Source organism: Colias croceus, chromosome 12, assembly GCF_905220415.1.
Source record: "Colias croceus chromosome 12, ilColCroc2.1".
NCBI classification, from domain to species: domain Eukaryota; kingdom Metazoa; phylum Arthropoda; class Insecta; order Lepidoptera; family Pieridae; genus Colias; species Colias croceus.
In genome coordinates, this window is record NC_059548.1 from 1,496,432 (window position 1) to 1,520,256 (window position 23,825).

Consider the following 23,825-nt stretch of genomic DNA (forward strand, 5'->3'; position numbering starts at 1 on the left):
GGCATTTGAATTATCATAGACATCAACTACGCTTTAAAAACTATAAAGAATATATTACATTCGAAAAAAAACTCCGACATTTTTACAATTTGTTTGTGTGAAATAATATCTTCTAGATTCCCTGTGGACAATTCGTTTATCGTAGACTAGCTGCTCCGAGCGGTTTCACCCCCGTGGCCCCACTCCTGTTGGTCGTAGCGTGATGATATAATATAGCCTATAACCTTCCTCGATAAATGGGCTATCTAACACCAAAAAAATTTTTCAAATCGGACCAGTAGTTCCCGAGATTAGCGCGTTCAAACAAACAAACAAACTCTTCAGCTTTATAATATTAGTATAGATATTAGTCTATTAATATATCTAATTAGTGTTATTCAACATTATTAGCTTAAAATCAAATTACATAAAATAATTGAGTATTTATGTAATTGAGCTCCTTACAATTAAGTGGCTGCAATTATGTATTATTACGGTTATTCGTAAGCTAGTCCTTAATCCTAAAACAATATAAATTTTATGGTATTAAAATTATGAAATAAACCAGCTTTTTTGTCCTTTCTCTGAAGTATTATGATCCTCATCATCTGCCTTATTCTAAGGGCAAAAACTCCCCTAAGTACCTATAAGTTTACGAATAGGTATAAGTTATAACCCTACAACCTTGACAAAATTGCGGGTTAATACATGTCACATGTGACATGTCGTCAAACTTTTTTGCCCTGAGGCATATTTCATCACCATATTTTCCTTGAGACGTTAAATAAACGGTACAATGATGTCAGAATATATGGATATTTATTACTATTTCACGCGAAAACCACTGAACGGATTTCGATGGCATTAGGCAGAGATATAGCTTATGTACGAGACTAATGTTATAGAAAATCCTTGCTTCGGGTTCGTCCGCAGGTGAAGCCACGTGGCACAGCTATATAATTCTAAACAATGCGAGTAAAACCGCGCGGAACAGCTATATAATTTGGCTTCCAGTCTCAATCCTTGAATATTTTACTGATACATACCTGATGATGATGTCCCACCCACTATACCTCCTCAAGTCTATCCAAACTATCAAAAAATATATTATTTTTTACCTCTATACAGTTTTTCATTTCAAGTTATTATTGCGACCTACTTCATACGTGTCACGCGCGTATTGTTTCATCTCAGCTTTATCTCAGAGCTGCTATGATTTGTTTTAGATGAAGAAAAGATTTAGAATAAATAATAAATATATGGTTCTTGTGTTTTATTTTTCACATTCTATATTAGGTTATTAAATGATATTTAAATAAAATTTGTATAAAACTTGCGTATAGTAAAGATATTTGTAATAGAAATATAAATTACAAACATTTTTTAACATAATAGGATGCTTCTGTAGTATGAAATAATCAAATAAATTACCATCCTTTGTGTCCACTCTTTCTAAGTAATTATAAAAAATATATATAAAAGTCGGACTTCCGTATCCACTCTCATTATATAAATAGTGTAACTATCTCGACTTTTCTTTTATATATCCTTTATAACTATCACAACATATAAATAAATAGATACAATACTAACACTATCCATCATATCAAATCATTTATAAATTACTAGCGGTCCGCCCTGGCTTCGCCCGTGGTACATGTTTATGTTTTCTTTCCATAAGAACCATCCTCGTACTTCAAGGAATATTATAAAAAAGAATTATCGAAATCGGTCCACCCGTTCACACGTGATACCGTGACCAAGGAAAACATTTCAGGGTTTCATTTTTATATATATAGATTTGCAAACAGAACTAAACTAGTGTTATTCCCGTTCAAATTCCCAGAAATCATCTATTTTTCCCATCGCAGTAAAACCGGTGCTAATTGAGAGGTCCATTTCCGTGGAGGAAATTGCTATATTGTACATACATACAACATAGTGACAGTTTGTATGAGCACGTTGTTGAAAAGCATACAAATAGATTTATAGGTTTTTTAAAGACCCGGATTCAATTCGAACTAAAAATATTGCGAAATAAAAAAGAAATTTCAATTATTATTTTAATTCCTTATCAGCTATTATGTGTGCATATTTTTAGGTGTTGCTGGTGGTTTTGAAGAGTTAACATTATTTCTGATGTTTCAATGGCCGTTTTAAAAAACTTAACAATAGCATGTAAAATACACATCACTTTAAAACTATTATAGATGCGAACCATTCAAGTAACAATAAAAACTAAACTTTTAAATCACCTACTAATTAATATAAAACGGAACCACCGCATGACCGGTGTATCCGAATTTGATAAAAATTCAGATTTGTTTGAAAACTGTTTGATATTGAAATCGTATATTGCGTCGACGATATTAAAATGTATACAAATCGCTAGTGAAACGGAAATTCACATTTTTTATGCCGAAATAAATCCGTACAAAATAAAAACATACCCAACATACATATAGGTAAATACTATAACAATCACCGGGCGCAGCTTGTAGATATTTTAATCATTCAAAATCTTTCAACTACTCTTTTTCTTTTCCCTCCAGTACTTTATTACTTGAGATGCTCATTTAAAAATGTAGTAAAGAGAAAATAATGCTTTTTGGGTTCGTTATTACCAGGACACGGCTTATCTATTGACAATCCACATACGTATTATAAAGATATACAATAAAAAAAATGTGTGCGTGTACTAGTGTACACACGTAAGAAGTGAAACTTCTTTTTCAAAAAATAATTTACTATATGCAACTTTACAGAAATACGTCGATTCACGCGTGGTAGGGATAAGAAAAAGATGGCGCGTAACGGAAAAATGTCACACGTAACTAAAAAATGTTACACTAAATTTTTTTCCAACCCCGATAAAGAAGTTTCACTTCAAAAAATATTTTCTAGCACTTTGTTTTGTTATACTTACAAAAATAAAACAATACAACAAGAAATACCATTAAAACTCCAAACAAATCCCCTGCACACAAACATTTGCAACCAAAACATTCGTACTATTCCACACATGTCAAGGTGAACGCATCCCGGGCGAACCCTGGGCTGAATCCAACATGGCCGCCGCGGGCGCTGTCAAAACAAACGCGGGAAAGCGGCCGCTTATTCAATATTTATACAGCACTGCAAATATATACGAACTACGCTTTTCTGTAGCTTTGGAAAACTGTTTGGTTTTATGTGAATTTGGTAGTTTGGAAAATCTTTATTGGTGGATCAATTAAATGAAGGTTTCTTGATAGAAAATTCGTAATAGCTATTGCATTTCATTATAGCTATTACGTTCTGTCAACTTGACTGTTGATTCTGTTCAAATGTTATTCAGGTTTTTGATAAGCGACGATCAACTTTTTTCCTAGGATATGGTTAAAATTCTACAGGTCACATTCGTTAAAAAACCTCTTGGCGGTATATTGCTATATAAGTTTGTGTGTTGTTGTATTCGTTTGAAACCTCGACATACAATATTTAAAATTATTAGGCAAATATTTCTACCCTTTTTCAACAAATTTCGTTACATTTCCCGTTATACGGGCAACAATTCGCGACATAGTAACACCGTTAATTATTATAAATTTATAAGTGAAGCTGTGTTGGTTGACTCTGACCCTGTGAATTATAAACGGGGTCTCCGGTCGCCGCTTTACCCCTTCGAGTTATAATGTCAACTCGATTTATAATTAATTAACTTGTGATTTTTTTATAATCTTATGATATTCATTCAAACTGAATTTTCATTTCGAATCTTAACCAAATCAGTGAATTAGCCGTAAGACTCAGACATACTTTTCCGTTTTCTAAAGATTTTTTTTCCACTCTTTACATACATTTAATAAATAAATACATTGCACAAAGTGCTAAACACAGGCCAATACAATTTACAATGTTGATAATAAGCTCGCCTCTTCGAACATACTGCAACATAATATATTTACAACGATAAAACAACTGAGCACCGAAATTGATCCTCTCGAATTCTCTACAGTCTCTACTAGACACTCCTTTAAAACATAGACAATCATAAATCCATCAAAACCAACAAGTGTACCATAAACAAACGCCATCGCTAATAGCGCTAAAAACTATCCAACGACAATTTATTAGTAGCTGTCAGTTAAAGTGACTTGCCAATAAAAATTCAGACCGCAGTATAGTTCAGCCCATATATGCAATGATATATTAGGAGTGAGATTAAAACTGGAGCATAGTGACCTAGCTACACGGTGCGCGTGTATGCACACAAAAAACGTATGGCCGGTAGATTGATGGTTCTAAATAAATTTGTTTGGTGTAAGGAGTTATGGCCGTGTTAATGACTGAATGATTGGAATAATTTTAATATCATTATAGTAGATGTAGGAAATATATAATTAGTTATCATGAAAAACTATTGGAAAATAAACCTTAGTCACATATATAGCTTTTGATTAAGGACATTTTAGGTTTTAAGAATCAGCTGTCTAATTAAACAACTAAGGGCCGATTTTTCAATGCTTGGATAAAACTTATTTGTCGAATAATGTATAAAACTACCATTTTAAAAACGTATTCTAATTGCCCGTATTTGACAGTTTACGTGACAACTTAATATTATCGTGTAATACTTTATTGGACGGATAAGTTTTATCCAAGCATTGAAAAATCGGTCCTAAACAAAACAAACTTAATACCTGTTTGCGTCAGCAAATTACATTAAGATGTAAAATTATTTAAAATTTAACTAAACATTTTTTGATTGAGGACATTTTTGTCTCATTAATCAGCTTTCTAATTACGACAAAGCAACTGCTAAATACTATATATTATTACTTATTAGTTCGTGTTTGCGCAAACTATGTACGTCATGCCAAACGATGCGTGTGAACTGACCATATTCTCAAGTGGGACTGTAATTAACAGCTAAATTGTTTGTTAATTGAGTGCCTAGAATTCGATTCTTGAGAGCAATTATCTTTAAGGAGACATGACATACCAACCAAGCATTAATGCGTTATGAATTTAATTTTAAACCATGTGAAATAGACATGTGTCTTTGTTTTATACGTCTACTAGCATTCCGCCTGCGGCATCGTCCGCTTTGCCTAAAACCTAATAAATTAGATGCTTAAACCTTCTTCTTAAATCACTTTATTTAATAAAATAACGCATTAAAATCCGTTGCGTAGTTTTCAAGATTTAAGCATACATATGGGGACAGAGAAAGTGACTTTGTTTTACACTATGTAATTATGAAGAATTATGAGTTAAAAACAACGTAAAATTCGCACCTTTTAAAGTATCAAATTATGCTGTCTAACGGTCGCTATATTGAATTTATGACGTGACATAAGACTATAAACAGCGGATCAAGACGTTTCTATTCAGGTACTTGGTTTTTAAGCCCTTTATTAATATAAGTTTTATTCCTAGATTATTGTTGGTAGTTTTGAGGCGGTATCGAATTTGTGACAACATTTAAACGAACGCTTATAGTTTTCGTATTTTCTAATCTATAACTCTATATTTTTAATAAATTAATATATTAAGTATTTGGTATTTTTAATCACACAAAAATGAAAAATCGGTATTAATTACTCTACGTATTTACGTATTAATTACTCTCTTAATCTCCTCACCAACACTCTCTACACAAAGAAAATCCCATTCTTACAACCTAACATAATTCCCCATCACATAGTGTTTCTAAAAACCCCAACAATGGGAACATCGCATGTATTAATTATCATAATAGCCCCTTGTCCCGTGGGGCGGGGACCGGCCGCGTTTGTCATTTTATAAAATTACATAGACGGCCACTCGGGTGCATGTTTTATAAGTGCATAAAGAAAATTAATACTGTTACGGCATTATCGACTGACCTTTGGTACGTAGTATTATATATATTTTAAATTATTTATTATTTTATCTACAGGTACTTATTAAAGTTGTTCTTGCTTTGTTTTACACCTCCAAAATTATAATCTTCCAGCATTTCCTTGATCTCAGGTTGTCTGGTAGAAATCACTTCTTAGTGATAAGACCGCCTATTGTACAATAATCCTATTTGCTGTTATTCCTTTTGTATTGTTTTTTGGTGTACAATAAAAAGTTAATTATTATTATTATGTATCTCAATTCCATAATACTCGGGTACCATCATAAGGAAGGTACCCGGTCCTTTGGAATGCTTACGTGGGGACACGGATCCAATACTACTACTTTTTGTATGCATGTAGATTAATTTATGTGATTGGGAATTGTGAGGAGAAATAAATAAATGATTTGATTTGATTTGATTTGATTTGAATACTATTATAATATATTCTTTGCCTTTGGTATTATAGTCGAGCCAATTTAATAGGCAACATTTGACGTCTATCAATTTTATCTTCGAAGGGAGGTAACCTGGTTAAAAACATCGATTAAAGTGAATTAATCGATACGGATTTGAAACATTTGTCAATCGAATTTATTAATTTATGATGATTTTTATTCACAATTAATCAATGCATTCGATTCTAGATGTCAGATTTCGATTTTTAGAGTAACGTCCCTTGTATTTAAAAAGAAAAAAGGTTTATTGACACAAAATTGTAGCGACGTCAGTTCTTCAATTCAGAAATTGTTTATTATGTTTAGTATGGTTTATAAGTAAAATGAAATCTTAAAATTACTTGTATCGGTCATTATTATTATAAATATGTAATCGTAATTGAAAAAAGTTAAGCAAATGTGCAGTTCTAACAAAACGAATTATCATGTTATTCTATGTCGTCGTTACTAGGTTACGTTGTTGAATTTTGTTGAACTGTCAAATGTTGCCTATTAAAATGGCTCTACTATAGATAGGCTTTATTGTTAGGACATGTTGTGACCCATGCTTTCAATATCTAAAAAATTGGAAATGTATTGTTAATCAGTATCCCTTTGGACTACAACATGAAATGAAAACTGCAGTATGTAAAAGTGTACAAATCAAATATCTTAGTTTTGTGAATTAAGTTGATATCAAGTAAATTAATATAAACACAATAATATTCATTTGGTATTAACAAAGAATTTGTTCGAAATAAAAAAACCACAATGTAAATAACAAACCCGTGTCTTTTTGTGTATAAAGCATTTGCATTTATCTCATAAATTATTCCAATTTAATAACAAATATCTAAACCGCATTATCATAAAACAATACTCATCAAATGAATTCGAGCCAGTGAATTCTGAAACAATGAAAAACAAACTAAGTCTCAAAGCAAAACACACCGAGCTGAAATATTCAAACAGAATTGTACAATAGCATTTATATTTACTCAGGATAAAAGAATAATAACGTTAATATAAAGAGAATATCGTCAAATTTCGCGGGAGCACAAAAGAAAGCCGCGTAAATCTGAGGGCAGATGATAAAGGTCCAAACAACGTTGCTAATTAGGCCTGCCTACGTCACACCGCCGCAAGTTATACGCTGATCTTCTTTTATTTATTGATTTTATTTTATTCTTGATTTTATTTATTTATTTATAATACTTTATTGCACAAAACAATATAAGGAAGTCTAGTACAATTGAAAAAGATTTTATTGTAAAAACTGATGGCAGCGACTTCACTCGCGTTATATTCGAGAAATATTGGAACTGACTTAAGGGTAACAGGAAATAAGATATCCGCTATATTGATTCCAAACTGACTTCTGGTTAAGACGGATAACTGATAGACTAACTTCATGCAATAACATGACATGGAAAGGAGTAGTTTGAAAAAAAAAATCGAAACTTAGGGAACACATATTTTCATAAATGTTATATTTTAAAGAAAGAAAGAGAATACATTCAATCACAAATACTTAACTAGGTACAATTTTTCACTTATAACTAATACACTCCTGAGAAAAATATATATTAATAAATTTTCCATAAATCTTCTCTTCAATTCACGCATTTAAAGAAAAGAAACTGTAATACTACGTACTACTGTAGCTAAGATTAAGTCTAAAAAAATTCGGCTACCCTAAGTACCTGATTTTTCGATACTATACTCATTCCCAACGAGAAATAGAACCAACACCCTCTAGCCACAACCACTGCGCCACATATTATTATGTATTATGTTTATAATATTAAACAAATTGGATATATCACAGAGCTGATGAACACGTGGGCAGATAAGGCCGCCCACGGCACATCACTGATAATGATTATAACTGAGTTACATCGTAAACACATAATAATATTTAAACTAAGCACAGATAATCATAAATAATAAGGTAAATTCATTTAGTACTCGTTTAGTACGAATAACTACATAATTTTAATCGACTTAAGAAAGGAGGAGGTTTTAGACTGTATGTATTTTTATCTACGTAGATTTTTTAAGTATTCCGATTTTCGAATCATTACCTCTATCTAACCTAAAATTGTAGGTTATAATAACCCAGATATTATTAATCTTCCTGCAATATATTTCAGAATCAATAATTTGATTAATTGTACATCTTTTATATCTTATCTTAATCTTAAAATATATAAATCTCGTGTCACAATGTTTGTCCTCAATGGACTCCTAAATCACTTAACCGATTATAATAAAATTCGCACACCATGTGCAGTTCGATCCAACTTGAGAGATAGGATAGTTTAAACACGTAGGTACCACGGGCGAAGCCGGGGCGGACCACTAGTAGTTCTATATATCCTAAGCTATGTGTATGTTTCATAGACTTTTAAACGTAATAACATCTAGACAAACAACTTCAAATTTCATTTGTTATTTATGATGGTGTATGAGAGTATTTTCTTTCCCCTACTTTATTATTCTTTAGGCATACCTAGTGAAGATAATTTCAAAACCGAAATTCAAAATCTTTCTAAAATCTAAAGCACAAACATACCTCTTTCATTTTACATTCAAATAACATATTCAGCAACTGTTAGTGTGTCCATTTCGTATAATGAACGTTACTAATTAATTAAGGTACAAGGAATCCCTTATTAACTTTACACATTTGCACTTGAACGAACCGTGTGTTTCTTGGGAAGATTCTATTCAAGCAGCTGTTTATTTCTTTGATATGTTTTCAAAGTGTAAATATGTTTCAAAAGTAACCTGTTTTAAGGAAATGGGAGTGAATTTGCACTTATCTATTATTTATTTGAGAAGAATTAAATATGATTATTGATATGTTCATCGTGATAATTTTAATATATTAATTGAATACATGAACTAGTAGAAAGGCCTTAACTGTGAATAATAACATTTTAAATAGTGATTTTTAAATATTATTGGTTGGAAAATTTTATTTCATTTTTTTTTAATTTCCTATTCCTATTTCTCACGTAAAACATGATTGTACTCTAATATCATATTTTTAAATTTGATTTTTTACCATAAATAAATTTTCTTAAATATAAATAAATAATAAAACAGAAACCTACTGTACTTTGCACCACACCACCTTATTAGCTGAGTCTGCCGCTTACGATGTGCTTTTTGAGCTTACCTGAAAAGAAAGTTTCATATTAAATTCAATATTCGTATCATTTTTAATCGATTCAACAACAAGATAATAAAAAAAAATTAAATTATAAAATATAATAAGTTATTCGTATTGAAATAATAAATAGCTTTAAAAAGCTTTCGTATCATTTATCTTTTTTTTTGAATAAACATAAATCACAATAAACACTTTTAAATTTTCAAATAAATAAATTGCAAACGCGTCTTTTATAAAATTACCGCTACTTTGAGACCTATTCACCTGAAAATTATTAAAGAGATTTCAGCTTTCATTAAATAAACATTCTCACTTTGTTCAACACGATAAAATTACCTGATCATACCTTATAATATGATACTGCTCTTAAGAGGGGCCACTGAAAATCAGTGTTGCAACAGCTGCGTTGCAATTTATGCTGAGTGGCTACCATTTTGGCTCCACTTCTTAATTATATATCTTTTAATTTAGTTATATATATATTTTAATTTTACTGTCATATTCTAATTGTATTGTGTTCTAATCGTTTGTTTGATTGTATTGTGTGCTAATGTGTGTGTGTTGTGGAGTCAAATAAATGATCTTTCTTTCTTTTCTTTCTTTCTCTTTCTATAATCTGAAAAACCCTTTTTGAAATTAAATCCATTATCATCTTATATTGAAAAATCCATTCAAAAAAAATTTTTTAATTCTCAGGTATTTTATCCTTTAAAATATCAAGTAATAAATGTTTGAATATCTTCGGCGGTTTAACTCGTTACATAGATTTAAATCATTTATAATATCCTAGTTATAATCCCTTCCTGCGTTCAAAAGGAACGGAATCCCATTTTAGAACGCTTTGAATGAAAAAAACAACACATTCACAAGTAATATTTCATAGAAAGTAAGTTAAACAACCCTAATATTATTAAGCAATATTACACAACCCTATTTACATAGGGCTGTCTCTCATAAAATCACCAACGAAAACCCCAATATAGGTAACTATAGCATTTATCTCACAACTAAACACACATACACTACAGTAATAAAGTAATTATTTATAATGTAAATGTCACGCGTGTAAGCCTGCATAAAACATTAACGTCGGCCACGAGTCATGTGAAACTTATTTATTTATTCGTCTATTCGATGTCACTGTACAACCGTATATGGATTATGCTGCCTTATTACGGATCTTGCAGACGATAAGCAACAACCAAAAATTGCACAATAGCTGTTGTCAATCGTCTATTTCTTATTACGTAAAAGCAGACAACAAGCAGATAATCTGCCGTCAACAGTGCTGCCTCTATCGAGCAACTGAAAAACTAAAAATGCAGTTGTCGCTAATGTAAAGTCAAAGGTTGCTTTGCAAACGGTATTATCTATGACTTGTGACAGCAACACGACAGCAACAACTTAGCAATTCATCTGTTAAAAATGCGACAGGTCTAATACTTGTTGTTGACTAGTTGCTGCTTGTGTTATCGTCACTAAAGTGTATAAAAACGCGAAATTACTCACAAATATAGTGTTTTTTATTGATTGTTAACTAAGATCATCAAATATTTATAAATATAATTAAAATATATTGCGGTAAGTGAGCAAAATGTTTTAGGTTAAAAATTTCGATAAGTTTTCGAACATAATAATTGTAGCATTGTACCAATAAGGAGGTATTAAATTTTGTCGTCGCATACATTAATAATATCTTAATTTACGGTTTTATAAACAATGACAAGAACATGTTTATTAATTAATAAATGTTAGAGGGAGAACTACGAGTGTCTGTGCTTATTTATAAACATGCGTAGTACCAACAGTTGCCACTTGATTGTGAGTGTCGCTGCTTTCCATACAAAATCAAGTGCATCGGTCGAAGAAAGCAGATGTTGTGCGACAGCGACGCAACTGCTTACATAATACGAATTTTTTTGACGTTTTGCGACCAGTCGCGAACCTGTCGCGCTGCTGTTGCGCGGTGGTCGTTATCTGCTGATTTTTAGCTAATAAGGCCGATGGACACATCTCGATAGACTGAGACGCTTGTCAAGTGTTTTATAATGTTACTCCTTATGGGCAGGGCCGGATTGAACAGAATATTAGTAAGAAATTACTGGCTTATATTTACCGAAGATTTTATCAAATTTATAAACGAAAAGAGGCTAAATCCTACTACCAGTTTTGGTAGTGTGTGTGATATGTTTGTGTAACTGAACCTATGGATTTACCTTTATATTTTACCTGTAAATTGATAAAATAGGCACTCTGTGCTGCAGTTTATTAACGGAAAACCATCAATTATTTTTTTTAGAGACTAATTACTGCCAATCAAAAATTACCCCATAAGGTAATTGCCCCTATTGCCCCTAAAGTATGTCCTGTAAGTCCGGCACTGGGATGTAAAAGAATATTTCGTATGTATGTTTGATCAGAGATACGAGTATGCTGTTTAGAGATTGTAATCGCAGATTGCAATGAATTCAATAAAAACTGTGCGTGTTTGTTTGTGTTAGTGTGTGGAAATTTATAACGTTACTAAGGAACATGAAAAATATAAAAGGAAATTAGAGTTCAAAACAACTGTTTCATAAAGTGTAAAATTTGGTCTCCTGTAAGTGTATAAATTGAGTAAAATCAACTGAAATTTATGAGAGCTTTTAAAATATAGGATAAACATTATACATATATTTTAAAGACAGTAGGTAAGTAAGATGTAATATTTGTTTCGAATAATTTAGTTTTAACCATTAATTACAATTTTAAACAAAAATGTTTGCAGGTGTCAGACTGAAGCTCTTCAGGGAATACGGGTGTGGCACGTATTTTATAAAATTACAAAAGTTTATAGCGAGTTATCAGTTCACTGGTAGTAATTATTTGTTTGCAAACATTTATATTCGAAATATTTTTCCGATTAATTTATGTAGGTACTTAATTATGAAATATTACTCATTTTTTATTCAACACACATTATATGGTTTAAAGAATGCATTCAATCGCCAAGGGCGGATTTATTGATGATAAGATATCTCGCCCAGGCAACGTATAGTTTAGTAAAGTATTTTTTTTTTATATCTAAATCTGGAATCCTCGGACAAAGTTAAAACATAACGATTTAAATACAAAAATTATAAAACGACAAAAAATAACCTAAATTGAATAAATAATATTTATGTTGATTAACATAAACATGTCTGTTACATAAATAAATTACCACCAAAACTCTCACATAAACACCCTTCTATAAAATCAAAATATTTACAAACATTTCTTCAAAGATGTTCATTTTTTCTGCCAGCAATATCATTATTATTTCTTGTATGAGATAATTAATATAAAATGTTCTGAGAGAGGTAATGGATACAAAATGAGGGTTGTCGTAATTACTCCATTTAAGCTCGTATTTCTTAAAACAATACACCGATGATAATATGCTCTTTGTTATTTGTAACTCGGTATAATAGTACGGGAGCTAGCAACGTTTAAAAAAAAGTCATTTTAGTATAGTTGGGTTTTTGATATACTGTTTCTCTTGCTATTTCGGTTAGAGTCCGGGCTGTCTGGCTGGCCGCAGTGGTTGCGTTTATTAGTGCGCATCTTATCTGCACAGTAAAATATCCTTAATTTAAAGTCATTTTTTAACGCGTAATTTTTAATCGTTTGCCTTTAGATAGATCCATCAGATATAATTTTTTTATTGCAAGACGTTTTTTTCGTTGTAAAATAGGTGCCATACGCAATTTTTATTTCAAAATAACTAAAATGTCATCGAAATAAGTGAAATTACATCAACATGATTCCGCTTAAAAGGTAAGTAATAACTTTATTATTTATAATATATTATCCTTTTTTAATACTTATATTGAATAATTAGTAAACTAATATTTTTAATAGATGGATTCATATTTATTACACTTTTGGGTATAAATATGAATTTGATGATATTTGTATTTTCTAGTGTTTGATTTTACGCGAGTATTATACATTTTGAAATTAAAGACTTGAGAAAATAATACAATGAATAAATCGCGTTTAAAATCCGTTAAAAAGTCTTTAATTTCTTGATGATATTTGGTTTTTATCAAGTTTACATTAACGTCCTATTTGAGGTTCGTTGGGAAAAAGGAGGCGATATGGTAGATTGTTGCAAAAAAACGGTAAATAGTAAAATGAATATTATATATAGTATAAGTAACACAGTGATTACTTATCCTTCACTGGGACTCATGTTGATGGAATTTCACTTATTTCGATGATATTTTAATTATTTTGAAATAAAAATTGCGTCTGGCACCTATTTAACAACGAACAAAACGTCTTGCAATAAAAAATGTATGTCTAATGGATCTATCTAAAGGCAAACGATTAAAAATTACGCGTTAAAAAATGACTTTAAATTAAGGATATTTTCCTGTGCAGATAAGATGCGCACTAATAAACGCAACCACTGCGGCCAGCCAGACAGCCCGGACTGTAACCGAAATAGCAAGAGGAACAGCATATCAAAGAACCAACTATACTAAAATGCTCACTTGTCAACGTTGCTACCTCCTAGAATATAAGACAAAGCATTTAATGTAGTATAAATTATTTATTATTTATTTCATGCATTAGATGATAACATTACATACTTATTACTAAATGACTAGATGATAAACGTAATTCTAAACATTATAATTTCATAAGAAGACGCGTACATAAAAACATTTACAGGGTACCTAGATTTACATTTAAAATTTGATTGATTTAAGAGTAATCTTAAGGGACCGTTTAATTGCCCAAAGGTATTCCATTCGATCAGCAATAGGCCAGTAATTCATCCAACGTGCATGGCTTATCACAGCACTCCGAAACGACTTGGCGCTTGTTCCTCATACTGCTGGCCTGCTGCCGCGCTATCCAGGGCCACTCGAAGTCATCATACTCCGATCTCTTGGATATCGAATTCTCACAAACATACGCCAATGTTGAAGCAAGCCTCCTGCCGCAGTACGTCTGTCCCTCTCCATTGCTCATCTTGATGATGAGAAAGACTGAGAGGAAAGATAGGACGAATGTTGTCTTCATGTTGGTGGAATAGATTGGAATGTGCCCAATTTTGAAAAGATACCTCTTTTATAGTTAAGATGCTTCATCATTATGCACAAATTGTCGTATACTATTAAATGCTTTCAATGAACTTGAATCTCGTGGGATGAGTGACGTCATACGTTATATTTAGTACCCATTACGGCATTATTTGCAGGTGGTTGAGACGAAATTATTCATGAAGCTCATTCGGTTGTTAAATGTCGTCTTGTGAAGACGTGCATTCAGTCGTGAAGAACGCAATTTCTTCGTCTACCTCGCTTTAATTTGTTGGAAACAGTTGGAGGAAAGTAAAAGAAACAGTGAAAAGTTTAGTGAGCAGAGTTTTTCGTCGGTATTTTTTGCACGTTTTTTCTAAAAAGTCTTTGCCGCGATAAGAATAATATTAACTAGTATGGGAATGTGTTTCCAGTACTAATTACACTATATATAAACTTATTTTTTTTAATAATTGTACTTGTAAAAGTATTCATTTCATTTAATATCTGGATTAGAAATAATTATTATAAAATTCCCATATATTTAAAACCATTATACATTTTATTAATGAGTATGATATGGCTTCAGTTAAATAAAGTATCCATAACACTTTGTCGTAGCAAATTAAAATAACCAAGCAAAATTTAATTAATAATTCAAAATGGACTTCATATATGTATTTTATTATATGGAAGCCAAGTTAAAACCCGACAACAATATTTGTAAATTTTTCCTTAAAAAAATATTTTTTTATTTGGATAGTAGGATTATAACAATTACAAGTCAACGGAAAGTCATTAGTAGAAGATAAAAAATAAAATAAATAATTTTCGCAAAAACACAGATCCACTGGTACACTGTACAAATTTTAGCGTCTGTGTTTTAGTGCTCTTTTGATTTAATAAACACTAATTATGATATAAACCTTTTTTTTAATCTTTAAGTAAAGTTAACTACTACTATGTCAATAATATTTCATAAAAACGAGGACGTAAAATAGGCTTTATTTTTAAGTTCCTTGTTTTAACCCGAAGTAGCCATAAACTTAAAAAATCTAATAATTTTTTAAACAGACTACTTCATAGTGGGGAAATCCACTAGATACGGACCCTTGGGTAAAGGGTTGTAAATTATATCGATATCAAACTGAAACTAAAGGACACACGCACCCTTTCGACCCAAGCAGACGCTCAACCAAGTATTATTAGGTTATTATAAATCAAAATGATACATGTAGCTAGTCCTATATTGTAAACGCTGTCCTAATATCGGTTTGTAGGCGTAAAATAATTTAACGATCTAAGTTTCTTTTAATTTCTTAAATTTATCTGTTTTCTAACTCCGGTAAGTGTTTTAAATATAACTGATAATAACTAAACAATTACTCAGTGTAGGTATGCACAATGTTTTTAAAGTTCTCAATGATATCGAAGTAAAATTAGGAATAATGCAAGGCCAGAAACCAGATTTTGTTCCACTAAAATGGTCAATTGTTTAAAACTATTTAGTTTAAATGTCAACCTTAATTAATGTGTAAATACCGTCGTTAATGGAATAAATTATTTTGGACGGAGTGAAATAGAAAGTCGCTTTTCTGTCTTAAAAGAAAACGTTGTTTTATATTATGTTGGTATATATTTTTATTATGAAATTATTTCGTAACTATTACAAATTATAACCTTCATAGTGGTACTGACAAAACGTCAAGACTTTAGCTTCAGCTTTCATACTAAGTGGTTAATCAATATGCGCATATAATATAGCTTCAATTGAACTTAAATCTTGCAGGAGCGAAGACACATTGCATACATTACTGCGTTTCATGGTTGATAGAATTATAAGCTCATTCGCTTGCTAAAAGCTGTTCTGTTAAGACGTAAACTAGTATAAGAACTAATCTCAGACGATTTATTAAAAGGCATTTTAGGGCACTTAAGACCATAGTGAGTAATGATTCAAGTAAGTTAGAATAACACCTTTTATTTGAATAGGTTTTCATAAATCTTAGTGAGAAATTAGCATTAGCAAGATCATTAATAATTTAGCTTTCGGTGGCAGAATTTTTTAGTAATTTAATCCAAATCCAATGTAAATAATTATTTTTGACAAATAGGTATCTGGCCTTCAAATTTTCAGAAATATACCAAATTTAAAACATGGGAAGCTCCAGCTTTCACATAAAAAAAGAATTATCAAAATCGGTTCACCGAGTCCAAATGTCCGGTAACATAACAAAAAATCACAGTCGATTGACACCATCCTCGTTTCAAGTCAGTTGCAAATCACAACAGTGTCGTGTTCTAGTCCACTGCTAACATTCCTCATGATCCCACATTCACAAGATTGCATTTCCAACACCAGTCCGTACCCGAATAGCTTCCAGCTTTAATATAATATACACGCTATTCAGAGCTCCGAATGCCTTGAATAGCTGAGCCAATAGAGGCAGTACCAATTTGAATGCGAGCGGCCTCTGAAGATATTTCAATACCGTCTGTGTAAGACACGAATTCCCCTTCATTTGAAGGTATGTACTGACTTGAATTTTTGTGAATATCTCTTTATTGCTTGTATGTTTGCACAAGACACGTATGTACCTACGTACTTATAAATAAAATGTTTTGTCGCGTGGAAAAATGTCGAATTGAATTAGTAAGTTCATTCATAATTTAATTATCAACTCAAAAATTGTATAATTAATAAATGAAATTTGTTAAACAGGTTACAAAAATTGTCGGGAGGATTTACCTTCGTAAAATTGTGGTATTTCCTAAAAACTATGCGTCACAGATTAAAAATGAAGTAGATACGTAACATAGACCTAAAGTCAAACAAAAAATAAAACTGGTTAAAAATTGCTTATACAATTCATATTAAAAAAAGCAACAATAAATGTTTAAAGCCTACAATAAATTATCGGATCATTAAGGTTAAAGTTGACCCGTGGCACGGAACCATAATAATCGTCAGTCGCAAAACCATAATTAACCCATTTAACTAAACTGTAAAATTATGTGGCTTTACGTTAATATTAATAATTAAAAATTCAGTTTGAGCTCGCCCTAAACTTTTAACGAGCAACGAAAATCTTTTAAAACAGCAAAATACCAGATCGTATTTTATGCAATTCTACTTAAAGGACCCTCTTCACAATGGGCAGCGTTGGACTAGTAAAGACCATCACTTTATCTTTATCTATTTCATTATTTATTCGTAATCGCCGAAGGGGCGGCAAACATCGACAATCATCTATTAGGCTATTGTGAAGAGGGCCCATAAGTTTCCAAGTTATTTTACAGTAAAATATACATCATATAAGGATAATATGACTGCTATAAAATAAACAAGCCATTTCAAACCTAGACCCATGCATAAAAATTGAATGTTTATTTAGTGAAACAAAACGCAAGTTCATCGAAGTAGCTGTAGTAGCTCCCAAACCAGCCACTGCAAATGCTCCAACTTCTAATTGACGTATTGAAGTATCAAAATCTGAATATCGAAGAGCAACACAAGCTAAGAAGCCAAGTCTTAACAAGGTGGCTCACAAAGTTTCTGAACTTCTCAACTCAAAACCTGTAAACTCGATGTATGAAAACTTACTTGTTAATAAACCCTCGGAAAATGTTTACGATTCGGAAGTCTGATTATTATTTAACTTTGAAAATTATTTGTGAGTAAATACGGGCTCTGTTTTGGATTCGCTTTAATTGGTACAATCTTTATACATAATTGGGAATTCGTAGTCAATTATGAGTCCAAAAACAAAAAAAATGGAATAATAAATACGCAGAGAATAACAATAATAATGTGATTATGATGACATGTGATAATAATAATGACCTAATGACGATAATCGACCTAAGTGTCAGTTGTGAAATCCATTAGCTGTAATTTTCAGATTATGATTGTTAAATATCGTGATTTGAGACGATATAAGATTAAAAGATTGTGAGCATCTCATAAGTTATATTTAAAATAGATGAATAAATTATATGCTTCTACAAAGAGAAATCACAAGAAAAATACGACGAAAAGTGCATTACATCTTACCTCTAATGCAACATTTGTGTATTTTGGTGCACTAGATTCATGTTCTTTTCACAGTAAATCATTACTTTCAGAAAGTATTAGTTTAGAAACTAATAGTACTTTTAACACACTTTTACACTAAAGCCCTTATTATATACGAAATCTTCATCTTATCTATTTGATCTATTCTTGGTAAATAACTTTTTCCTTTAGGTCCATTAAGAATACATATATATTAAGCTTATTACTTGAGGGCGGGCTAATAGGCTTTATGAGTTGTGGTCAGATATTTAAGAACCACAAAGTTGTGGATATGTAACTGAATAACCAAAAACGTAAAATACATCTACATAAAAATACATCTTGAGTAGGTACTTGTGTATCGTGATTAACTTTTTTTATAAAATTAATACGCATTTAAAATATTTGAGAAATAATGTAAGGTTACGCATAAACATTTTAAAACAACAACAATAATAACCTCGTCTTAAACGATTCTGAGACTAATACTAGTAATTTCGATTAGCTAAGCAGAAATCTACGTAATATGTTTGCGTTCGTTTATTAAAACGAAAATTATTTCTTCCGTTTTTAAAAATCATGTAGATTTTACCAGAAAATTATGAATCTACGCGTATTTATATTGCTCTGTTGAAAAAATACTCGAACAATAAACTTTTTACAAGTAGACATTTTACAAAATGACATCACATTGTAGCCTTTTCGCAAAACTTTATATGAATGATAACCGTCATCCTACATGTATCACGACGGAATCCACCCACGTATAAGTTAGTTAGTTACTCGAAAGTTCGAAACTAATAACGCCCACAATATTATAGTAATATTCATCTTAAACAAATATTAATGTATGTTCTATGTAACGTTCTAATAACGTAATTAGTATAAATAAAAGTCTAGATTTACTAACACTGTAAATCTTGTTCGTTATACCATTTACATTAGTATTGTACTCTGTCTAATGTAGGCTAATTAATATTCGGATAAAAATTTTTAATTTTAAAAATGCTATGAAAAAAAGGAACTCTAATTCAATAGTATTTTTATTTCTTAAATCCATACTAATATTATAAACGCGAAAGTAACTCTGTCTGTCTGTCTGTCTGTTACTCAATCACGCCTAAACTACTGAACCAATTTGCATGAAATTTGGTATGGAGATATTTTGATACCCGAGAAAGGACATAGGCTACCTTTTATTGCGAAATATGTACCACGGGCGAAGCCGGGGCGGACCGCTAGTTCCTTATAAATATTTCCTAAGTTCTAAATTTATATCAGAATTACATTTAACTCCCTAACCGTATAAAGTGTAGGAAGGCAGGGAGACGGTATCCACCTGCCTACAACGATAACATATTGCACCCTGTGTAACAATTATGTCATATATCTGTTTCGGATTTAGGTGTATGCACAATGATTAATTGGTAACTGAAGACAGACTAACAACCAGACGTAATAGTTTATCTATAGACTAGCTGCGCTCCGCGGTTTCACCCGCGTGGCTCCGCTTCTGTTGGTCTAAACATGATGATATTATATAGCCTATAACCTTCCTCGATGGGTTCTTCCTTCCTTCCTTCCTACCCCACACCGAAAGAATTTTTAAAATTGGACCTTGGTTCTTTAGATTAGCGCGTTCAAACAAACAAACAAACTCTTTAGCTTTAAAGTATTAAAGTAAGTATAGATTATTGGCTCTACGTCGAATACTGCTTGTAAGGGTTTCTATCAAAAGATATATTTTTGTATAGAAAGCAATCCCCAGACAGTCTTTATATTCCGATCGGTAATACGATAGGCAAGCCGTATAAGCAATCCTGTATCATCCACATTAAATAGATATTATGTGTGTAATATCAAAGTATTATGGGCCAAATTAATTTGTCATCGTTACAAACATTACATTACGTAGATTATAAATGTGTTATTAAATTTACTTATTCAAAAATTTTATATATATTTTTTTTAATATCATGAAAATTTATACTAACGTCAAATTATTATCAACTAGCTTACCGCCCGCGGCTTCGCCCGCTTTGTCTAAAACATAATAAATTATATACTAACCTTCCTCTTGAATCACTCTATCCATTAAAAAAAACCATATCAAAATCCGTTGCGTAGTTTTAAAGATTTAAGCATACAAAGGGACATAGGGACAGAGAAAGCAACTTTGTTTTATACTATGTAGTGATTACATGAAACACAAATTCAAATCTACATAGTACATTGTACAACGAAAACATAAGTGTAACCTTTACATTGAGCACTCCAAAAACCTCAAGACATAACAGACCATATACACAATATACAGCCATATTCCCATACATTGAAACAGGATAAACAGGAATATGAAATAGACGCTTGCAAACTAGGACAGCGGTAGATTAATATCGTCGAACTGTCTACCAAGTGAAAAAGTCACTCCGTCGAGTCGCGCAATAAATCAGCCGAGTGAGCGATGTCTCGTTTTATCGTCAATCGAGTTTCAATCGATTATATTTACATACATGTACACGTGTGACATGTCACGCTTATATAGTAGCGGTAAATGATAAATTAACTTAATGTTAGATTAAACATTTTTTGGTTCTGAAGGAGATAATTGCTTGAATGAGATAAATTTTGGAAGTTGTTTTGGTTGGGTTAGGAAGTTGGGAGACTCATATCTTGGAATTTGTATGAATTATATTAATATTTGTTTTTTGTTTATAAACTAACGTTATAAATGCGAAAGTCACACTAGTCATCGATCTGCATCATTTTAACACCTGAATAACTGAACAGTTTAGATTCAGTTTTATACTGAAATGGATGGGTCCCCAGAGAATCTACTTTATGTCGCAAAACTATAAAATTGTGAAACAAGGCTAAGAAAAAATAAATAGTATGGAATAAGATAAGGAAAACAAGAAAAGCCGTTGCGTCGTGAAGTATGATGATACTAAAAATAGCTTGAGTACATACAACATGTATGTCTGTGTACAACATATTTTACCGTCCATGTTAAACTACAATAAATAAATTTCTCTACACAACAATATTAATTGTATGTTAAATAAAGTAAATACTTTACTCCGTTTTCTTTTTCCAGACTATTAGTTATCTCCAACGTGTACTATACGTCTTATTTGAAAAATTAACGCAGCAGTTTCCTTCCCACTGCTCATTATTTTAATACTAAGTTTCTGTATATTGCTTTAAAATATCCTTTCTTTTCAACTGTATATTTTATAACGTAAACCACAAGTAAATACAGTACAATCATTATAAATTTCCTTAACAAGGTGTAATCGTTATTATTCCCTATTTACTTATGCGAAAAAATACAAAAATAAAAGGATTCTTTAATAACCGTTCTGAAACCGTTATCAAGGTATATTAAAGCCTTATATTTTGGTACAACGCTCCCGGGCCAGGGGAAGCGAGGCGTGGAATAAAATTGGAATTTCTCCAATAATTAGATAAGGAATTAGATAAGTCTAAAAGGGTAACGGTTCAATATTTGTGTGTGGCATTTTATTTAACGAACACTATTCAAAGTATTTTTTGGGGAAATTTTAAATAAATTATGTTGTTAAGTTATATGACAGTTATAGGTGGTTATAGTGCTCAATTTGAAAAGTTTTGGCCTACCTGTAGAAAAATATTATACAAAAAAACATTCATAAAATAAAAATATATTAAATCGATTTATCGTGCTTCCCTTAAATCAGCTAGAATTTAAAAAGGCCAAAAGAATCAACATTAAATTAAGAGTCAAATTCAGAATTAAGTTTTTTTTCATTAGTTCTCTTCATGTTTATTAATAACTAGCTTCCGCCCACGACTTTGTACGTGCATCCCCGTTTTTCCCCGTTCCCGCAAGAATTTCGGGAAATCCTTTCTTAGGGGACGCCTACGTTATGACATCTACCTGTATGCCAAATTTCAGCCCGATACGTCCAGTGGTTTGGGCTGTGCGTTGATAGATCACTATATCAGTCACCTTTGAGTTTTATATATATAGACAAGTGAAATGTGTATATTATTAATTGATCAATCATAAACAATACGATTCAAAATTTAAATCATGTAATAAATACGATGCTTTCTAACTGGTTTATTTATTTGTAATTGTCTTATAATTGCTTCTTTAATTAAACAATTACAATAAACGAGTAATAAGGCATCATAAATATTAAATACTAGCTTTCCACCCGCAGCTTCGCCCGCGCAGTCAAAGAAAAACCCGGATAGTTCCCGTTCCCGTGGGATTTCCGGGATAAAACCTATCCTATTTCCCGGGATAAAAGTAGCCATGTCCCTTCTCGGGTATAAAAATATCTGTATACCAAATTTCATGCAAATTGGTTCAGTAGTTAAGGCGTGATTGAGTAACAGACAGACAGACAGACAGAGTTACTTTCATAACAGACAGACAGACAGACAGAGTTACTTTCACATTTATAATATTATTATAGTATGGATTCTCTTTTCATATTGTAACAAAGGCTATTACGTAAGTAAATATATCATAACTATGTACTACCTATTGCTACATCGCTTGATGGTTGCGGTGCGAAAAAACAAATACATATAAGGACGTTTATACTTTTATAAATAACTTTCTCTTCACATATGTAAACGAAATAATATTCAATTTTTGCATATCCTAATTTATAATAATAATTATGATTTATTTATTTCAGTTACAGATAGCCATATAAAATACATTTTATGTTAGTCAAATGAATCAATTTAAAATTGATGTTAGTATGCACATTATATCATACATTCGTTGGTTTTATTCACAACATTAACAATTAAAATGAACAACCATATTCTCCTATTCATGTATTCTCAAAGTCTAAATCATTTAGTAACAAATTGATATAAATAGGTACAATCCTACGTTATAATCCCGCCGGCAGCGCGTATTAATTTAAAAAGGTACCCAGATATAAGTTACAAATTTCCAAATCATCTCTAAGGAATTTCACGTAATTTGGTACAACGCTGTTCGAGGGAATGATAAATCGTTTTAGATCGGTTCTGTCCAGGGAATTCATATACATATGTATTTTAAAATAGAAAACTTATATTGGATGATAATTTACTCGATATTTTTTGTACATAATAGAGAATTTTACTGAATAAGTTTTTTAAAGCGACATTGGACATACTACTTTAAATTTATACTTTATACATAGTATAAAGAGAACAAGTAAGTTATCTTCTAGACGATCTAGATTCTAGAATACAAACACAATAT

General features: G+C 31.3%; 2 protein-coding genes across 2 annotated transcripts in view; both read right to left on the minus strand.

Annotated features, from left to right (window-relative positions):
* LOC123696433 (protein kinase C, brain isozyme) overlaps nucleotides 1–23,825 on the minus strand; it is a 158,516-nt gene that overhangs the window by 44,325 nt on the left and 90,366 nt on the right. The gene's annotated exons all lie outside the window — the stretch shown is intronic.
* LOC123696435 (bombyxin A-2 homolog) lies at nucleotides 14,246–14,515 on the minus strand. Its single transcript, XM_045642592.1, has one exon. It carries the CDS (start codon nucleotides 14,513–14,515, stop codon nucleotides 14,246–14,248), a length of 270 nt encoding a protein of 89 aa, XP_045498548.1.